General features: G+C 35.3%; 4 protein-coding genes across 4 annotated transcripts; all 4 read left to right on the top strand.

Moving 5' to 3' along the window:
- On the top strand, positions 227-1,836 carry LOC18608318 (peroxidase N1). Its single transcript, XM_007042941.2, has 3 exons — positions 227-735; positions 905-1,067; positions 1,217-1,836. The coding sequence occupies exons 1-3, from the start codon at positions 337-339 to the stop codon at positions 1,630-1,632; spliced, it is 978 nt and encodes a 325-aa protein (XP_007043003.2). The 5' UTR covers positions 227-336; the 3' UTR covers positions 1,633-1,836.
- On the top strand, positions 5,592-6,863 carry LOC18608317 (cationic peroxidase 2). The gene is made up of 3 exons (XM_018115124.1): positions 5,592-5,993; positions 6,101-6,263; positions 6,442-6,863. The coding sequence occupies exons 1-3, from the start codon at positions 5,592-5,594 to the stop codon at positions 6,861-6,863; spliced, it is 987 nt and encodes a 328-aa protein (XP_017970613.1).
- Positions 9,634-10,905, top strand: LOC18608316 (peroxidase N1). Its single transcript, XM_018115147.1, has 3 exons — positions 9,634-10,026; positions 10,135-10,297; positions 10,484-10,905. The coding sequence occupies exons 1-3, from the start codon at positions 9,634-9,636 to the stop codon at positions 10,903-10,905; spliced, it is 978 nt and encodes a 325-aa protein (XP_017970636.1).
- LOC18608315 (cationic peroxidase 2) lies at positions 17,891-19,524 on the top strand. Its single transcript, XM_018114679.1, has 3 exons — positions 17,891-18,501; positions 18,599-18,761; positions 18,899-19,524. The coding sequence occupies exons 1-3, from the start codon at positions 18,100-18,102 to the stop codon at positions 19,318-19,320; spliced, it is 987 nt and encodes a 328-aa protein (XP_017970168.1). The 5' UTR covers positions 17,891-18,099; the 3' UTR covers positions 19,321-19,524.

The following is a 19,524-nucleotide window of genomic DNA, read 5'->3' as shown; positions in this document are numbered from 1 at the left end:
GGTGCCTAAAATAATGATTAAAAAATTCTTTCTACATGGACCACTTCTTCGCGTGAATTACGACCAGCTGATTGAAACAGTTCTTTAAAGGCCGTCATGGCCCCAGCGAAATCTGAACCCCAACTCTCGATGGTGGTTCCTTGTAGCCGGCTTTGCTGACTTTTCTTCTCAGAATTTGACTTTTTGAGCCTATAAATTGCATCAAACCAGCGCACTCCAAGATCACAAGCTAGCCAAAGCAATCAAACACAAACTTCTCACTAGCAAATTAAATCCCAGAGTTATAGATCGCATTACAACCCTCTTTTCTTTGTAGTAGTTGCTTACATCACAAAAATGGCGGGTTGTGGTTTTAAACATTTCATTTTAGTGTTTCTTCTATTTGCCACGGCAACCACATTGGTGGAAGGCCAAGGCACCCGTGTTGGGTTCTATTCACGTACATGTCCTAGTGCTGAATCCATTGTTAGGTCAACTGTTCGATCCCATTTCCAGTCTAACCCTGCAATTGCCCCAGGCTTGCTGAGGATGCACTTCCATGACTGCTTTGTCCATGGCTGTGATGCCTCTATCCTCATTGACGGCCCTAACACTGAGAAAACTGCCGGTCCAAATCGTTTGATAAGAGGCTATGAAGTTATTGATGATGCCAAGACACAACTCGAAGCAGCATGTCCCGGAGTGGTCTCATGTGCTGATATTCTTGCTCTGGCTGCACGTGACTCCGTGGTTCTGGTAATTATTACTGTGAGATATGTTGTGTTACTAGTACAATATAAAATTGAAAACAGATACTAGTACTACTAATTTACTTCTACCACAATCACTTCGTTACTTTATGGTTTTAATCCGTATCATATAAATAATCACTGAGTTAATTCTTTATACAAAATATTCCATGCAGACAAGTGGACGAAGCTGGCAGGTGCCTACTGGACGCAGAGATGGGACGGTTTCATTGGCATCTGATACCTCTAATTTGCCTGGTTTCAGGGAGTCCATCGATTCACAGAAACAAAAGTTTGCTGCTTTTGGTCTCAACACTCAGGACCTTGTTGCCCTTGTTGGTAAGCAATTCTATATTAGAGACAGTATTGTTTTAAATTTATAAGATCAAAACCAGGTGATAAAAGTTTTGTGAGTTTTTCATAATATCTCAATTTTGAAATACTAACGTGCACCACCTTTATCCTTTGCCTTTCGTTTCTTCTAACAGCAGGACACACCATAGGAACTTCAGCTTGCCAGTTCTTCAGGTATAGGCTATACAACTTCACCGCCAACGGCCCTGACCCCACAATCGACTCGACATTTGTCTCTCAACTACAATCACTCTGCCCTGAAAACGGAGACGCCAGTAGGCGCGTTGATCTTGACACTGGCAGTGGCAACAGATTCGATACATCTTTCTTCACCAACCTGAGAAATGGCCGTGGAATACTAGAGTCTGATCAGAAGTTGTGGACTGATGCTTCAACAAGACCCATCGTCCAACAATTCTTGGGTGTGCGAGGGTTGCGAGCACTGAACTTTAACGTGGAATTCGGAAGGTCAATGGTGAAGATGAGTAACATTGGAGTGAAGACAGGAACTGAAGGTGAAATTCGCGGAGTTTGTTCTGCTATAAACTAATTAATAATTCAGAATCATGTTAAAACATGGAAGTAACTATTTGTTCATTATTGGCGTAAGCTTAAATATGAATAACAATTCCCGCTCTGGTTGACCACAGAGGCATTGAGGCAGACAGTCTAAGTTTGACTGTCTGAATAATTTGTATTATATACATGTATCTGAATGGAATATAATTTATTTGACTAATGATATCTGGTTCAAGGTTGTCAATGATTTAAGATATGGAAAGTGATATGACACTCAAGGCTCTGCTCTCAAGCATAAATCAAAATGTATGCACACGTTCAAAAGTCCCTATACAAACTCCACTTTCAAGAAAGGCTTAGCAAACTGTAGCATGCAACTAATCATTTTTAACTAAAACTTGTAGGATAATACATAAATCAACTGTCAAGTCATTTTAAGAAAGGTGAATTCGGCTTAAAAAGCTGTCGGTGGTAACACTCAAAGGCCTTTCTAGCTATCCCAAAAACAAACTCGTAGCTAGCTGCCCCTATACAAAAACTCAGGCAGTGATCATTCAAAATAATGCTAACTGGCTGCTTGAACATACAAAATAAACACCAGACCACATTCCTCCATATTCCTAATTCAAGTGTTACAAAGGCATATACTTACAAATTTCGCTCCATCATAACCAAACTCAAAATCCCTACAGCAGTCCCAGCCTCAAGTCATCAAAAGTCCATCACGCACACATGACCATCATAAAACCCTGCCTTAAAAAACTCAGTTCAAGACCAGCAAAGACACCATAAACACAAGCCAGGAGGAGCCACATCACAAGAACCAAAAAATTACTCATCAAACATCCTGCACTTTAACATAGCTACCATCACCACAAATCATCACCAAGGGTGCTCATAGTCCAAAAATTGCCTCAAAAATCAACCCTACATCGTGGGATCGCTAGTATTCATTTTCACCAAGTCAAAAGCCATCACCCAACTACACCTTAAAGGTTGCCCTGATCTGGATGGTGTTCTCTACTTACATCTGCAGATTCCAATTCCACCAACATGTAAATTACATCATCCTTTTCCTCTTGAAAAATCAACCTCAATCTCTGGGTCAACCCCCAAATTTCTTCCACATCCTTTTTTAGCACTGAATTTCTTCTCCTTATATCCATGTTTGGGACTGAAGCACTACCCTCTATCTCAACATAACAATCCATCAGACTATCTTCCTTCACCCTTCCTCTTCTATTACTCTTCAAACCGGACCTCTTAGTCCTTGTTTCCCTTTCTTCATCCCTTTTCCACTATTTGACAGATCCTTTTCAATTTTTGGAGAATATTTCTTAGTTCTAAATTTTTTCCTTTTGTTCCTTCAATATTTGCTCTTGTGGTATTTCATAATGTTTCAATATCCCATATTACCAAGATTCAAAAGAGATGAATGCTTTAAATAAGCAAGCCCATTGGTTTTTTGTGAGAAATATTAAGAGTGGGCTCACACAAATGCGAAAGGAGGTGAAACTTTGAGATAATGTATTAACTTTAGTTCTCAGTCTATAAATATTAGTCAGCCTCGGTTCGTGAAACACCTCTCACTTTTTTGCAAAGTTGATGCGAAGGTGCCCTGTGCCCTTGGTATATAGCTGGCTTCAATCATCATTAATCATCAACAGCAATAGCTGATTCTTTCAAATCAGCATTACCAATCTTCTTTAGTGGGTAAACCCCTCATCTAAAGGGAAAACAAGAATCAGGACAGGAGGAAGACAACTCTCCCTCCCCTGGCCTTTTCCTTGCTTTCTGTTTGTTGTGAATGTTTTTTGGTTTGCCCTCGGGGCTATTTTTGATTTTTCCTTGTCGCTGTTATTTCCTTTACTGTTGTTTAAGGTTCTGCTACCTCTGTGTCTGCTTTGGGGGTTGTTGCTGGGTTTTTGGATTGATCAGGGGATCTTGTTATGTTATGTTGCGAGACAAACTGCTTGTTCCGATGTTTCGAATTAATTTTCAAGTCGTCCTTCTCAAACACATATGTTTTGGAAGACAATCGTGAAAAGTATTGTACCATGATGGAATTCGAAACTAAGGTTGCAAGACTTTACAAAAATCACGGCATACAGCATTCTCTTGACTCCTAAAAGGCAATTCCATCTTGAACAACCATCTTAATATATTGTCTACTACACAGAGGTTGACTAAATTTCCAATCACCAAGTGTAGAATCACAATCCTCCCCCTCTTGCACTCTATATAGAGATTGAAAAGCTAATATCTTTTTATCCTTGTCTGCATATTGTGTGCGTATATATATATATATTATACAGCTCATTATATTATGGATGTAAAGCGACCAACTCATAGGAAAAGACAATAAAATATATTATTTACTATTAGAAGTATCCAGAATGAATAAACTCAAGATTCCATGGAAGAACCCTGCACCAGGCTGATGACTATCGACCTGAAGAAGGAAGAAGGAGGCTTGGGAACAAGAAGACACCAAAACGTAGAGAATAAATAAAAGACAAGAAATGCCATCCAAACGCTGCGTATTAGGTTCAGTTAAAAAGCAATAAGTTAATACATGAGCAACGCACCATTTTGTATATATTTAATCATTGTTTAAAAGTTAGTCAAGTTAGTTATAACGTAATAAACCTTTTTTTGTTTACTTTACTCTTTAACCTCCTGTATATATAGCTCGTTTTCAGCGCCGTTTGTCCTTTCTCTTTCTTGTCACATTCCTCTTTTGTCATTTGCCTCTCACTGCGCTAGTGAAGGGTAAAATAAATCAACATTTTTTTTATGGAAATTTGCAACAAATACAATCTCATTCATATCTTGGATCAGATGTCAAGAATACAAATATTTGTAGGTACCTTTCAATTTAATGATTGATGTCAATGGATCGAGCGACCAACTCATCTTGACCTAAATCCGGCTTGGTCCAACTTAAATGATTGTTTTATTATATTTTGATTTACTTTTTTTAATCTCAGAACAAAAAAAAATGATTTACTTTTATTTAAGACAGCTAGCTTTGGCAAGGAAGCCAATGACAATGTTGAACGTATTGTTGCTAGCTTTGTCTATTTGAACATTTTGTTTTGTTGATGAATTGAAATGGTGATGCATTGCTCATGCTCCTGCCAAGTGGAATGTGAAAGACGTGTTGTTGTGCCGCACACAAGGCTGAGATCAGAAACAACTTTTGAATCTGCGGTCAATAACTTCAATTTGAGCTTGGAATTATATAATTTAACATTTTCCTAGCTACTAAGAAATTGATATGAGTATCACATTCTGTATAGTCAGATATTTGCAACACGTGGGGCATTCAGGAATATTACGAGTAATTTATCAAATCAAATGCTTATTATAAAGTGAAGAGGTTCAGGTGTTGACAAGGAACAGAGGAAGCTTCCACTAAAACTTGCAAAAAGAAAAAAGTTCGTACATTTATTCTTTTATGAACCCAATTTTTAATCCCTCACATTTTGAATAATTTTGTCAAGGAAGGAAGGAAACAGTCTTTTCCTTCTGCTTCTGCTTCTGCATTTCTTTTCTTTTCTTCTTTTTTTTTTTTTTTAGTAATCCAATAATGATATATCCAGCTCCACTTTATCACGGTGGCCAAAAGCAACAATGATAATTAAGAAATCGACTGGTGACTGGTGAGACTAATTCTTCAAGCGACCCAGCAATTCTTTACGAGACAAATTTGACCCAACAAAACCAACATCTCTAGTGCAAACCTATCTGTATAACGTATGGAATTATTTTGTCCTTCAAAATGGTGGTTATTCTGCAGCCGGCTTCGCGTACATGTTCTCAGGTTTTTACTTTCTGAGCCTATAAATGCATCGCACTAGCAAACCATAAGATCACAAGTTAGCCAAAAGAAAGAAAAACATAAAGTTTTTAGCCAAAGGATTTATTTCCGGAGAATTCTGTATTACATTCTCTTTCCTTTGTTATTGACTCTGTTTCTTTACAGCAATGGAAGGGGTTTACACCAAACAGAAATATTTTTTCGTGTTTCTTTTGTCTGCCATGGCAGGCACATTGGTGCAAGGCCAAGGCACCCGCGTTGGTTTCTATTCACGCACTTGTCCTCGTGCTGAATCCATTGTTAGGTCGACAGTTCAATCTCATTTCCGCTCTAATCCTTCCGTTGGTCCTGCATTACTAAGGATGCACTTCCATGACTGTTTTGTCCACGGTTGCGATGCTTCTATACTTATCGATGGGCCTAACACTGAGAAAACAGCTCCTCCAAACCTTGGTGTGAGAGGATATGAAGTTATTGATGACGCCAAGGCACAGCTTGAAGCCGAATGTCCTGGCGTTGTCTCATGCGCTGACATTGTTGCCCTTGCTGCCCGTGATTCTGTAGTTCTGGTAATAGTCAACTCAAGCTAGATTAATGTAGGAGTAGTTATTAAGACAAGATGCATATAGCTTTTGTTATTCAAATCTCTAAATTTGTTGTTGTTTTTTTCCCTCAGGCAAACGGACCAAATTGGCGGGTGCCCACAGGGCGCAGAGATGGGAGGGTTTCCTTGGCATCAGATACTACCACTTTGGTCGGTTTCAGGGAGTCTGTAGATTCACAAAAGGAAAAGTTTGCTGCATTTGGTCTAAACACTCAGGATCTTGTTACGCTTGTTGGTAAGCTAGTTTTCTTTCACCAATCATTGCACTTAATTAGGATATTTTTCCAAGTTTTGTCCGATAGGGAATTTGTCAATTCCATGACATATAAGCTTGGCCTTCCTGCTCTATGATTGCACCCAACTATATTAGTACTGCCACTAATAATATGCCTCGCATTGTTTTGTGCTAATAGGAGGACACACACTGGGAACAACAGCTTGCCAATTCTTCAGCTACAGACTATACAATTTCACTACAACTGGAAATGGTGATGACCCATCAATCAACCCTGCATTTGTCTCCCAACTCCGAGCACTCTGTCCACAAGACGGTGACAGGACAAGGCGCGTTGCGTTGGACACAGGCAGCGCTAATCGATTTGACTCGTCTTTCTTTGGAAATCTGAGGAATGGTCGGGGCATTCTTGAGTCTGATCAAAAGTTATGGACTGATGCTTCCACGAGAACCATTGTTCAACGCTTCTTGGGTGTTAGAGGCTTGCGATCATTGAACTTCAACGTTGAATTTGGACAATCAATGGTGAAGATGAGCAACATTGGAGTGAAGACGGGTGCTGAGGGTGAAATTCGCAGAATTTGTTCTGCAATTAACTGATCATAAGTTTCCAATAGAAGCTAAAAATTTGATTGCATTGATATTGTTTCATTCTTTAGCGTAAGCTGGTAACGTAATCAATGCTCATGTCCTTATGAAGGAAACAGTGAAAATAACAACCTCAAAGTGAATTCTATTTTTAATATAGGATGTTGTACTGTTGATTTAATTAATTTGAATTAATTAGTACTTTCATCTTTTGAATAATGGGTCCATTAGATTTTCTTGTAATATGTCTGTTTGAGATTAATCCAGTTCTTGAAAAGTAATAAAATTCCATCTCTCTTTTATTTATGTACCAAAGGAATTACTACCAAGGAAATTAAAGGTCCAAATTTGGAGTTGCTTATTTTATTATCTTATAGCAGTTTTAGTGTCTTTATCTCAATTTTAATGAATTTAATCTTAAAACTTCTATTAAAAGTCGATTTAAGGATAATTGACAGTGAAATTAAGATTTTTTTTTTAATTTAGATGATATGACATTTTAGTGATAATCTGACATGTTGATATGAATTAACTTTTTAATTGTTATCACATATGCTTTAAAAAATATCATATTTTATTTTAATTAAATAATAATTAACAAATTTTAAAATTATAAAAACTTTAGTATTTTTTAACTATATTTATCATGTTATAAAAAAAATTCAGATTAACATGTCACATTATTAACAAAAAAAATCATGTGATAAAATTAAATTGTAAAAATTTAACATTGTTATCAATTGTTTTTAAATCTAATTTTAATAAAAATATAGAAAGTAAATTCATTAATTGAAATTGGAGTAAATTAACTAAAATTACAAAATTGAAATAGTAAAAAGAATCCAATTTAAACGTTGATCAAAATTTAAATGAACTGGTCATTGATCACAAGATTATTGAACTCCCACAAAAAATAGGTACTCACCTCTCAATTGCTAGCTATTTTTGGTAATCTATCAATAATTCCTAACATTAGTATGCAGTATTTCACTTTGATTAGCATGTGAATTGAATTTTTATGCAGTACTTCATCTGTTTTGTGTATGAAATTTATTAGGCTTATGAATAAAATATACACCTATTGCTTTAAAGTAGAAAAAGCACCGCCCTCCATCCCTTGAAACTTCTAAGCCTTTTTTTTTTCCATTTCAACAAATTTGAAGATTTTGAATCTTAATGTTGCATAGTTGCTTGTTCATTTACGTGTACTAACAACTGCAAATCACCAAATTAAACTAGCTTGCTCCCCTTTCATATGAAAGGAATGGGAAAACTATAGTAAAATAAAATAATTAATCTATTACCATGAAGAAAAGGGAATATCGTCAGTCTTTCAAATATCAAAATAGGAGTTGCACCACTTTAAATTTTGTTTGATTGAATGGTTCATTGGCTCATTCAAAAAGGCCTCAGTAACCATATGCATGTCGGAGGGCTTCAATTTTTTGTTTCTGCCATTTTGGGGCGTTGACCTTCAAGGTTTAGGGACTAGCAACTGGAATATAATTAATCATATTTTGGCATTGAAAATCATGAAGTTTTTGGTTAAATGAAGACGAGTGCTACGAAAGCACCCCTAATTTTAATGCTCTTTCAAAATTAAAACAACGTAATTGTATTTCATATGCTGATGTATATAAAATGAAATTAGAAGAAATTTATTTATTTATATCGATATTAAACCATTTGAAAATGTCATCTTAGCCTCTGTTGATGCATCTTTCAACGTGTTGGGCCGCACACAAGCTAATTTCAGAAGCAACCGCTTCTCAATTTCTAGTCAATTGTACCTCTGTAATAATAGTTACCACTACTAATTATGCGGATTGGTCATATGATTACTTAAATTAAATTGCTAAACGTGGGTTATTTTGACATCTCTTAAGGAAATAACCAACTAACTTAAAAACTTTTTTTTTTTGTTAATCCTAAAAGGAAATGCTTTCAATAAGTACGAACTCACACCTTTTATATAAGGTGTCAATCGGACCTAATAAAGCCTCAGCTCCCCCCCCCCCCCCCCCCCCTCCGGTAATCATTTTAAATTACTAGTGTATATATACACGTAAAGAGTTTAAAGAGCCGGTATGCTTGCAGAGTTTGACTAATTAATGATCAGGATTGACGAGAAAGCTTCCTCCTAAGCCTGCGTCGAGAGAATAATTTTTTGTCCTACTTATATACTTTCTTTATGAACCGACATTATCATCTTTCCCTCAAATTTACAAATATAAACATTTTGTCCCGAAAGTAACAGAATGAAACCATTTCTTTTTGGTAAAAGGAGATCATGAGATCAGTATCTACATACTAAACATCCTCCATTTTCGTGGCACCAGCCTTCCCATTTGTTTACCATTTATTTATCTGTCCCTTTCAGTTTGTATTCTTCACTTTATCAAGTTGAGGTTAGAGGATAGTGAGTAGGAAATTTGTCCGTACTCAATAGTTTATACAGACTTATTCTTCACGTGAAATTTCAATAGTTGATTCACACCACCTTACAAAAGAAAAGACCCCAGTAAGCCTGCCAACCCAGCTCATCACCCTCCATAACTTAGAATTGTTCTGCCCTTCAATGGTGGTTCTCTCTGTAGCCGCCTTTGCTTACCTCTTCTCTGCTTTTGACTTTCTAAGTCCGATAAATTCATCAGGGCAGCCAACCTCAACATAACATTTAGCTAAACAAATCAACAAGCACATATTTTCTTAGCCTAAGCATTTTTCACATAAGATATTGCACTCATCATATTTCATAAATTGTCATTGTTTCTTCACAGAGATGGGTTCCAAACAGAATTTATTTTTAGTGTTTCTCATGATTGTTATAGCTGCCACATTGGTCCAAGGCCAAGGGACGCGTGTTGGGTTCTATTCACGCAGTTGTCCTCGTGCTGAATCCATCGTTAGGTCTACAGTTCAATCTCATTTCCGCTCCAATCCTTCCGTTGCTCCTGCATTGCTAAGGTTGCACTTCGATGACTGTTTTGTCAACGGTTGCGATGCTTCCATCCTCATCGATGGGCCTAACACTGAGAAAACAGCTCCTCCAAACCTTGGTGTGAGAGGATATGAAGTTATTGATGACGCTAAGGCACGGCTTGAAGCCGAATGTCCTATCGTCGTCTCATGCGCTGACATTATTGCCCTTGCTGCCCGTGATTCTGTAGTTCTGGTAATAGTGAAGCTGGACTAATGTAGGAGTAGTTATTGAAACAAGATACATGCATATCTTTTGTTATTCAAACCTGTATAAATATTTTTTCCCTGTTATTTCCCTCAGGCAAACGCACCGAATTGGCGGGTGCCTACAGGGCGCAGAGATGGGATGGTTTCCTCAGCATCGGATACTATCACTTTAGTTGGTTTCAGGGAGTCCGTAGATTCACAAAAGCGAAAGTTTGCTGCATTTGGTCTAAACACTCAGGACCTTGTTACGCTCGTTGGTAAGCACATCTCTTTTCTTTCTAGTTCTTGGTATATTTAGAGAGTACGGATATGAAGTCTTAAATTATGTCCAATTATTGGACACACTTGAAAATCAATTGCCAAATGCATGAAAAGGTCTTTTATTCTTGCTCTGTGATTGAACCGACTTATTAATTTGTCCTGCATTACCTTTTTGTTGATAGGAGGACACACCTTAGGAACCACAGCTTGCCAATTATTCAGTTACAGATTATACAACTTCACTACAACGGGCAATGGCGCTGACCAATCAATCCACCCTGCATTTGTCCCTCAGCTACGAGCACTTTGCCCACAGAATGGTGAGGGAACAAGGCGTGTTGAACTTGACACCGGTAGCGTTAACAGATTTGATGCATCTTTCTTTGGAAATTTGAGGAATGGCCGAGGAATATTGGAGTCGGATCAAAAGTTATGGACCGATGCGTCCACTAGAACCATTGTCCAACGCTACTTGGGTGTTAGAGGCTTGCGACCATTGAATTTCAATGTTGAATTTGGAAGATCAATCGTGAAGATGAGCAACATTGGAGTGAAGACAGGCTCTCAAGGCGAAATTCGTAGGATATGTTCTGCAATCAACTGATGAATTTCACACTGAAGGTGCTCTTTAGCGTAAGCGGATCATTTCCTTTATGGTGGCTGTTCTCGTTTGAGTGCGAGGGCAACGGTGGAAAATGACAAATTAATTTGAACTCTCTTGTAAAATTGCACTGTTTCTAATCGGTTTGCGTTGGTTTTGTTGCAAATTGAAACGCCTGGTTGAGATTGATCCAGCAGCTCTAAGATATAAACATTCTTCTTTTTCATATAGGTTTCAATTTAATAATTACTGCCAAATTAATCCTTTACATATTTAATTGCAACACGGATGACAAGGGAACATCATAAAATGCAGCAAGAAAATAATTAAAACAAAGTACATAGAAAAAACAGGATAGAGCTACGCTTATAAACACACTTGCTAGGAAATAATAAAAACAATTCTAGATCATCCTCAAATACTACTAATTCTAATCCAACTAATCTTTCTCGTATGATGTATGAGCGGAAACGATGACTTAATCTCATCGACACTGATTTTTGGGAGAGTCTTGTGTTTTTTAAACTGGTAGTGTTTTAAGTCACTGTAATATCTTACGTGACTGTTGATATTTTTGTTCAAATCATGTCCTGGTTTTTCAGTGGGTATGGGTGTTATGCTGTCTTTTTGTGGCAGGTTGGCAATTCATCAGTCGACATCTATCGAGATTTGCTACTGAGTTTTGGGTCAGATTCTGGTTCAGGTTGTCTGTTTACCTGATCATGTTTTTGGCATGGATTCTAGAATGTGGAATTTTTGTAACGCAATGATATTAATACAAATTCAACTTTTCAAAAAAAAAAAAACAACTTTAAGTTAAAGAATTTTAAGACACATAATTTAGTTGCAAGAGGATCACGTTAAGCTAAACGGTTTAAGGAGCTATAATGCGTTCAATTATAGATAATTAGATGCATTACATGAATAGCTTTACTTTTGGTTATCAAGTCTATGTATGAAGGAGTTTATAAGAATCATCAGTAACCTCAAATGTTTATTCTTGGACCTTGCTGTTTAATCGTACTAATACTTAAAACGTAAAGTTTACTATTTATAAATAAAAGACAATTATAATTAAAAGATAATTAATGTTTCAATTTTATATAATTGAAATTTTGTAATACTAATTTATAAATTATTCAATATTATTAAAATTAAATAAAACATTTTCTAATAAAGGTCATTCAATGCAATTAAAATTCTTTTTAATATACTAAATAAACCATATATATTAATAAAAAATAATTTATTCGATGCAATTTGAATTTTTATATATAAATTAGATTAATTTTAATAATGTTAATAATAATATTTAAAAGGATAATTAAAAATATATAATGAAAATATGATATTTTAGTTAATCAAAAAAATTTCGAATATCGTACTTATATATATATTAGTATGTGTTGTCACATGCGTTGCATATATGTGAGTACTTATTTTTAATTATATTTAAATAACAATTGCATATAAATACAAATATTTTAAAGTGTAAAGTTTAAAATTCAAATACTTTAAATTTTTTAATTTAATCTATAATTTGTTTCATATTATAAATTAAGAGAAACCTTATTTTAATAAAAATGATCATTGATGTAATTAGAATTCTTATTCACAAATGCATAAATCTTATTAAAATATTCAAAATATAATGAACAAACATATTTGTTTTTTTGAATAAAATTTTTTTCAACATTGATAATTTCTTATATATTATAAATTAGAGGTTTAAAAGACAATAGTATAAGGTCAATTTGATATTTTGTTGAGAATGTGATTATTAGGTATGTGATTGCTAAGAATATGATTAATATGAAAATAATTTTGCAACGTTTGGTATAACTGTAGACACCTAAAAAAATAAATAAAAAACTTAAATTATAATAAAATAAAATAAAATATAAAATAACCAAAAAAAAAAAAGAGAAGGAATGGCTAGGCGTACGCCCAGCCATCCCTTCCCCTAACCACCCCAAATGATGGGGCTCTGGCCACCAACTCCTTGGTGCCAGAACCCCATTGCTGGGTTGTCTAAATTTTTGGACAACCCAGCTATTAAAAATCGAACCAGGGGGGGAGCCAAAGAAAGGGGGGAAATCAAAAAATCAAAAAAAAAATCATAAATCTACCAGCAAGCTACCTAGCCACAAGCAGAAAAAGAAAAAAAAAAACAACAACAATCAAAAAAACAGATATACAAAAAAATGAGAGAAAGCAGGGGACTAGGATTTGGGATTCGGTTTGGTTTGAGTGAGGGAGATTGGTGAGCTTTGAGGGAAGGTTAGATCTTTGGAGTGCAGACCACCGGTAGGGGAAAGGGTAAACCCGTTTGGGTCACTGCCGACCGAGGCAGGGAGTGCTAGATCCGTCGATCGAAATGGAAGAAGGCTTCGAGGGAGAGAGGGAGGAACATCTGGGCCGCCGGTTAGAAAGAAGAAAAAGGGGGTAGTACACCGACGCCGGCGGGGAGAGGGAAGGTTTTTTAGAGAGAAGGCAATGAGAGTGGCCGACTAGAGAGAGAAAAAGAAATTTGAAAATGAATAGAAAAGGGTAAAAAGGTTTATACTCAGAGGTAAGAGAGCAAAATGGTGTCGTTTTAGTGGAGTGGCAGAAGTTGGAAGGTCCAGGCCCAAACGACGTCATTTTGAGCGACTCCACAGGCACCAAACGGTGCGTTTTGAGTTCTGCCTTGTGGGCCTCAAGAGGCAGGCCTGGTGTAGTAGACTTGGGCTCCTGCGGGCCACAGAGTTGGGCTAATCCAAGCCCAGAAAGGTAACCCATCTTCCTTGGTTTGGGCTCATTCCAATTAATTTTGGACTAGTCTATTTTATTAAATTAATTGCAATTTTTGGTTGTCATGATTTAAAATATAGTAAGGAAAGTTATTCATATATGTATACATATATTATGAATGCTTATATTTAATATTAAAAAAATCAAAAAAATAATAATGATAGTAATAATAAAAAAAATAATGGTAAAAACGCATAGTTTAGAAGATATATATATAATATATATATATATTATATATACATAATAAATATACAATAAGAANATATATATATATATATATATATATATATATATAATAAGTAAATAAATAAAAAAATTCACAATAGATTTATTTTTTTAAAAAAATAATAATAAAAAAATAAAAATAATAATAAATAAATATAGTAACAATGATAATTAAATAAAAAATGAATGAAATGATTATTTGAAAAATCTCACCTAAAAGAAGTAAAGAGTTGCCTCTTCTAAGTGGGATTTTTTTGAACACGAAATTCGAGACAGATTTTTACCGAAACGTTGGGATAAATCCGAACTCCAAACTTTAATACCCATTAACTCAAATAATCGTTGCTAAAATAATAATATATATTGAGAAAAAAAAATCTACATTTAAATCTAAGTTAGTGTAGTTAATTAATTAGAATTAAGTTAACCATTAATTTAATTAATTGTTTATTCGATTAAAGAAGGAAAATAATACATAAGATGAAATCTTAATTCACTATGCTAGTTCTAGAATATAGATTTAGATAGGAAACTCTAAAAAAAAATCATAATAATAAATAATTAATAACAAATAATACTAAGTATATAAACAAGGTAATAAATATTTAAATACATAGTTGGGTGAATTATGAACCACTTAAATCAATAAACGCGTGTATGTAGATATCATCATTTTATCCTGTCATAGCATGTCACATTTATCTTGCAAATGGTGCGGGAGTTTCGATGATGAGATTTCCCCGAAAAGCTTGTAGAGACGAGTTTTTTCGGGGATATCTCTAGGTAAGGAGAATTTCGAGACTTCACCAAAGCGTTAGGATGGTCTTCAAATAATTTTTCAATAAAAAATTACCGACCTCATTATTTAAAATAAACAAGTTATGACATCATTTTACGCTTGCATCACGTGCATACGTAAAACCAAATAAAAAACTCAGTCAGTCAATTTAATAAAAACTTAATTAATAAAGTAGGGATTAAATTAAGAGAATGTTATATTAAGATAACTTAAGATTAAATGGTACCGTTCGTGGAACGGGCGCCACGGAGGTGCTAACCCTTATCCATGCGTAACCGCACTCCCGAACCCATCTCTAAAAATGTGAACCAGTTCTCGTTCTTTCGACGAACCTGAAATTAATTTAGGACTTCGTCGATTAGAATTGGATTAATAGGTGACCAATCACACCTAGATAAGAAAAGATTGGTGACGACTCCCACAAATATATAATTTTTCACCGACGTCTGACGGTCAAGTTTCCGGACCCGCACGTTACGACAATAACATGAGAAAATGATGATTGCAAAGTATTGGATTGCTGAAAAGATTTCATTATAGTGTTTAGTTTAAAAAGCATTTTATTAAAAATGTAGTGTAAATTTAAAAAATTACCTTTATATATGAAAATATAAAATTGAATACTTACATTCTTTGTAATATAAATTTTTAAATTTACATTTATTTAATAAAAGTTGATTAAACTTAAAAAATATAAAATTATTTTTTAAAATGGTGAATAAAAATATAAAAAAAAAAAAGAAATGAAAACACCAAACAAAGAAGAAAGGCAACGAAATCCAAAGAGTTTTTATTGATTTACTTTATTTTGCCTTTTGCAAAGTAAAAATAACTCAGTAAGCTATGGCCATGCAAAGTAAAAAGATCATATCCTCCTTCCAAGCACACCACAAAATGCTTTGAGCTAGAAAAAGAAAAATAGAGATGGGATTGACATTGATAAAGTTCTTAAGCGGTGGGTCTTGACGCCTATTTTGATGGTGGGTCTTGATGCTGCTCGTAAAGCCATTATTTTATACAAACTGAAGCTCGGTGAAAAACAAACTATGGTTACTGATATAAAAATGGTTTTTGACAAAAGAAAAAGAAAGAGGACCAAATTATGGTGAGTTCAATTTGAAGAGAAAAATTATAATTTTACTTTCATGAAGGAAAGAAGGGAATGATCTTTTCTTTGCTCTCTATAATTACTTTATAATTACAAAACTTTCTTATATCTTTTTAATAAACCAAACACTGTAAATACATCAAAGCCAATTAAAATACAAGGAATGTTACCTACTTGCACCATAGCAAGCGCCCCTAAAGGTGTTATGAGTCAGGTCTCTTGAAAGGTGTTATAAGGTGTCATGAGGCTGTCCCTTGAATTTCTCCGGACCGCACATCACCCCCTACCTACTCGCTACTTCACAGTGATTTTAAATCATGAACCAATGAGCAATCCTTAACTAAAAAGTGGGCCAATATCTGTTTGATGTTGCTACCGACTTCCAAGGCGCACTAATTGCTCGTTAAAGGGAAGTTAGATTACATTTTCCAAAAAAAATACATAAAGAAAAGTTAGATGAAATTTATCCCTTATGCCATGGATGAATCAAACTCATCAATCAAAAAATCTCTATCCATCAACGTAGAAAAATAAATAAAGAAATAACTCCGTAGAAACCCAGCTTCTAGCTTGGCGGTGGTCACACGCCACCCATTGTTATTGCACCTGCAACATTAGCAGTCGTACCTCCTCCCAAGACCTTGGGGCCCCTCTCCCAAGGAGGAGAAAAAAAGGTGAGCACGCTATCATCTATATTTATTAGTCGAAACTGAATCAACCTAACTTAGTTGGTCATATCTTTGAAGCAAATAATTTAATTAAACCCTAATTAAGAATATAATTTATTATATCATCTAAAGCTGTTATCTCAACACCCATCCAAGGCTTAATTTCAGAGGGTAAAGCCGATTGAAAGGTGAGGAAAAGTCGATTGGGTACTGGAATGGACAATGAATTCAGCAATTGCAAGCGAAAAATAAGCATAACCCTAATAACTCCATCGACTTTATTAGTCTCATTCCCATAGACTTTTGTTCAACGGTCAAGCCTTTGAGTGGATAAGTCTTGACTCTTGAACTACTCTACACGTATGCTGCCGGTTTTGGTTTGCACGGGTGGAGCCTGCATGTACTAGCGGTGGGCCTGTCCGTCACCAAAGGCGTCGATGTTGAAGCCCAACCTATCTATCAAGACTCTATACAGACATTGGATAAAATATAATTGGACATTGAAAATTGTAACATGATTATTTTCGCTTTTTATATTCCAAAGCATTTAGCATACAAGAACCCACCCACTTTTACTATCCTTATCATTTTGTCAAGAAATTTAAAGGAGAATAAGATCTTGCATGCATGCGACAAACCATCATTTTTTTTTCTGGAATGATTAATTAAAGCTTCATTTGATTGGTATTATTACTATTTTTTTTTTTGTAAAACGTAATAGAAAGCAAAAACTAACACAAATATATAGAAAACAAATAGCGAAAATATCAACAAAATGTAATTAAATATCATTCATTTTGTGTTGCAACAGTCTTATTTTTTTATTGTCTAATCATTTTAAATTTTGTACTCTTCACTTTTGGACAAATGGATAAGACTTAAGTATGATTTTTTATGTCAAATTTGTAAGATTCTTTTTTTTTCAAATAATTAAATAAAATTCAAAATTCTAACTGATAAATTGAAGGATTTTGTTATATGAATCAAATGTACAAAATTTGAAAAAAAATTTAAATAAATTATGGTATTTTATTTAAATAAGTGTTATTATTAAAAATTATGATAGTTTTTATTGTTTAGTAATTATATTTTTTTATCTAGACATATTTTCAATTAACTTTTACATATTATTGATCTTTTCATTGAATTCCATTAATCTATTGATCTTCATTTTCAAATTTAATTTTTCTTTGATTTTTACGAAATTAGCCTCAAACTTTATCTAAATCTTTTTTTTTTATGAAATTTTAGTTTTTCAATTAACTAAGGGAATTCAATCAATTATTAATGATGTGGCATAAATTTGAGACTAACGGTGGCACAAAACCAGGACTGGGCATTTCCGTTGGTTCTTTAAAGGCAAAGGACCCCAGCAGACTCAAAAGGCTAAAACCATCTCATCGTAAAATATAACTTGGAATTCTTCTGGCTTTCAATAATGGTGGTTCCCCTGTAGCAGGCTTTGCTTACTTTTTCTCAGCTTTTCATTTTCTGACCCTATAAATGCGTCAGATTGGCCAACCTCAAGATCACAAGCTAGCCAAAGCAGTAAACACAATTTCTTAGCTGCATTCTCTTTTCTTTGTCTTTGTTACTTCGCAGGGATGGAGGGCATTTACTCCAAGCAGAAGTTCTTTTTAGTGTTTGTTTTGTTTAATATGGTTGCCACATTGGTAAAAGGCCAAGGCACGCGTGTTGGGTTCTATGCAAGCTCATGTCCGTTGGCTGAATCCATAGTTAGTTCTGCAGTTCAATCCCACTTTCAGTCTGATCCTTCAGTTGGTCCTGCCTTACTGAGGATGCATTTCCATGACTGCTTTGTCCATGGTTGCGATGCTTCTATTCTCATTGATGGCCCTGACTCCGAGAAAAAAGCTCCTCCAAACCTTGGAGTGAGAGGATATAAAGTTATTGATGATGCCAAGGCACAACTTGAAGCCACGTGTCCTGGAGTTGTCTCATGCGCTGATATTCTTGCCCTTGCTGCCCGTGATGCTGTTGTTCTGGTAATCAACAAGCTCAACTTACTAGCAATTAATCACTAGAACAAATCTTTCGTTGTTCTTCAAGCCTCTGAAGCATTCTTCCTGACATTTCATGCAGGCAAATGGACCAAAGTGGGAGGTGCCTACGGGACGCAGAGATGGAATGGTTTCCTTGGCATCTGATACTGACACCTTGCCTGGCTTCTCGGAGTCAATAGAAGAACAAAAGAAAAAGTTCGCTGCATTCGGTCTAAACACCCGGGATCTTGTCACCCTAGTCGGTAAGCATTCTTTTCTCATTTTTCTAGTTATGGAGTGACTTGAATAGCCAAATACATGGAACATAGGCCTGCCCTTTTTGCTCTGTACAGACTACATCTAATATTTAAAATGCCTTGAATTGCTTTTCTGTTAATAGGGGCACATACCATAGGAACTACAGCTTGCCAATTTTTCAGTTACAGATTATTTAACTTCACTGCAGTCGGCAATGGCGCTGACCCATCAATCAACCCTGAATTTGTCTCTCAACTACAAACACTCTGTCCTCCAAGTAGTGACGATACGGGACGTGTTGCATTAGACACGGATAGTGTTGATTCATTTGATGTATCTTTCTTTGAGAATTTGAGGAATGGCCGAGGAATACTAGAGTCTGATCAAATGTTGTGGACTGATGCTTCTACCAGATCCATTGCTCAAAGCTACTTGGGTGTTAGAGGCTTGCGATCGTTGAATTTCAACATAGAATTTGGCCGGTCAATGGTAAAGATGAGCAACATTGGAGTGAAAACAGGAACTGATGGTGAAATACGCAAAATATGTTCTGCAATAAACTAATTATAACCTTGCACATTGGTGGAGTCGAGAACACAATTGTATTAATTCTTACATAGTTTTTTAGCGCAAGCTGGTAAAGTAATACTGCTCACATGCCTGACAAAAAATGAAATTGGCAAAGTCGAATTGTCTTGCTCGATCTTACATGTTCCTATATTTTACCATTCGAATCTAATTAATTCTATGGTTTAAATAATTTTCTAA

The sequence above is a fragment of the Theobroma cacao genome, chromosome 2 (genome assembly GCF_000208745.1).
Source record: "Theobroma cacao cultivar B97-61/B2 chromosome 2, Criollo_cocoa_genome_V2, whole genome shotgun sequence".
NCBI classification, from domain to species: domain Eukaryota; kingdom Viridiplantae; phylum Streptophyta; class Magnoliopsida; order Malvales; family Malvaceae; genus Theobroma; species Theobroma cacao.
The sequence above is the reverse complement of the archived record's forward strand: the minus strand, read 5'-3'. Positions and strand labels throughout refer to the sequence as shown.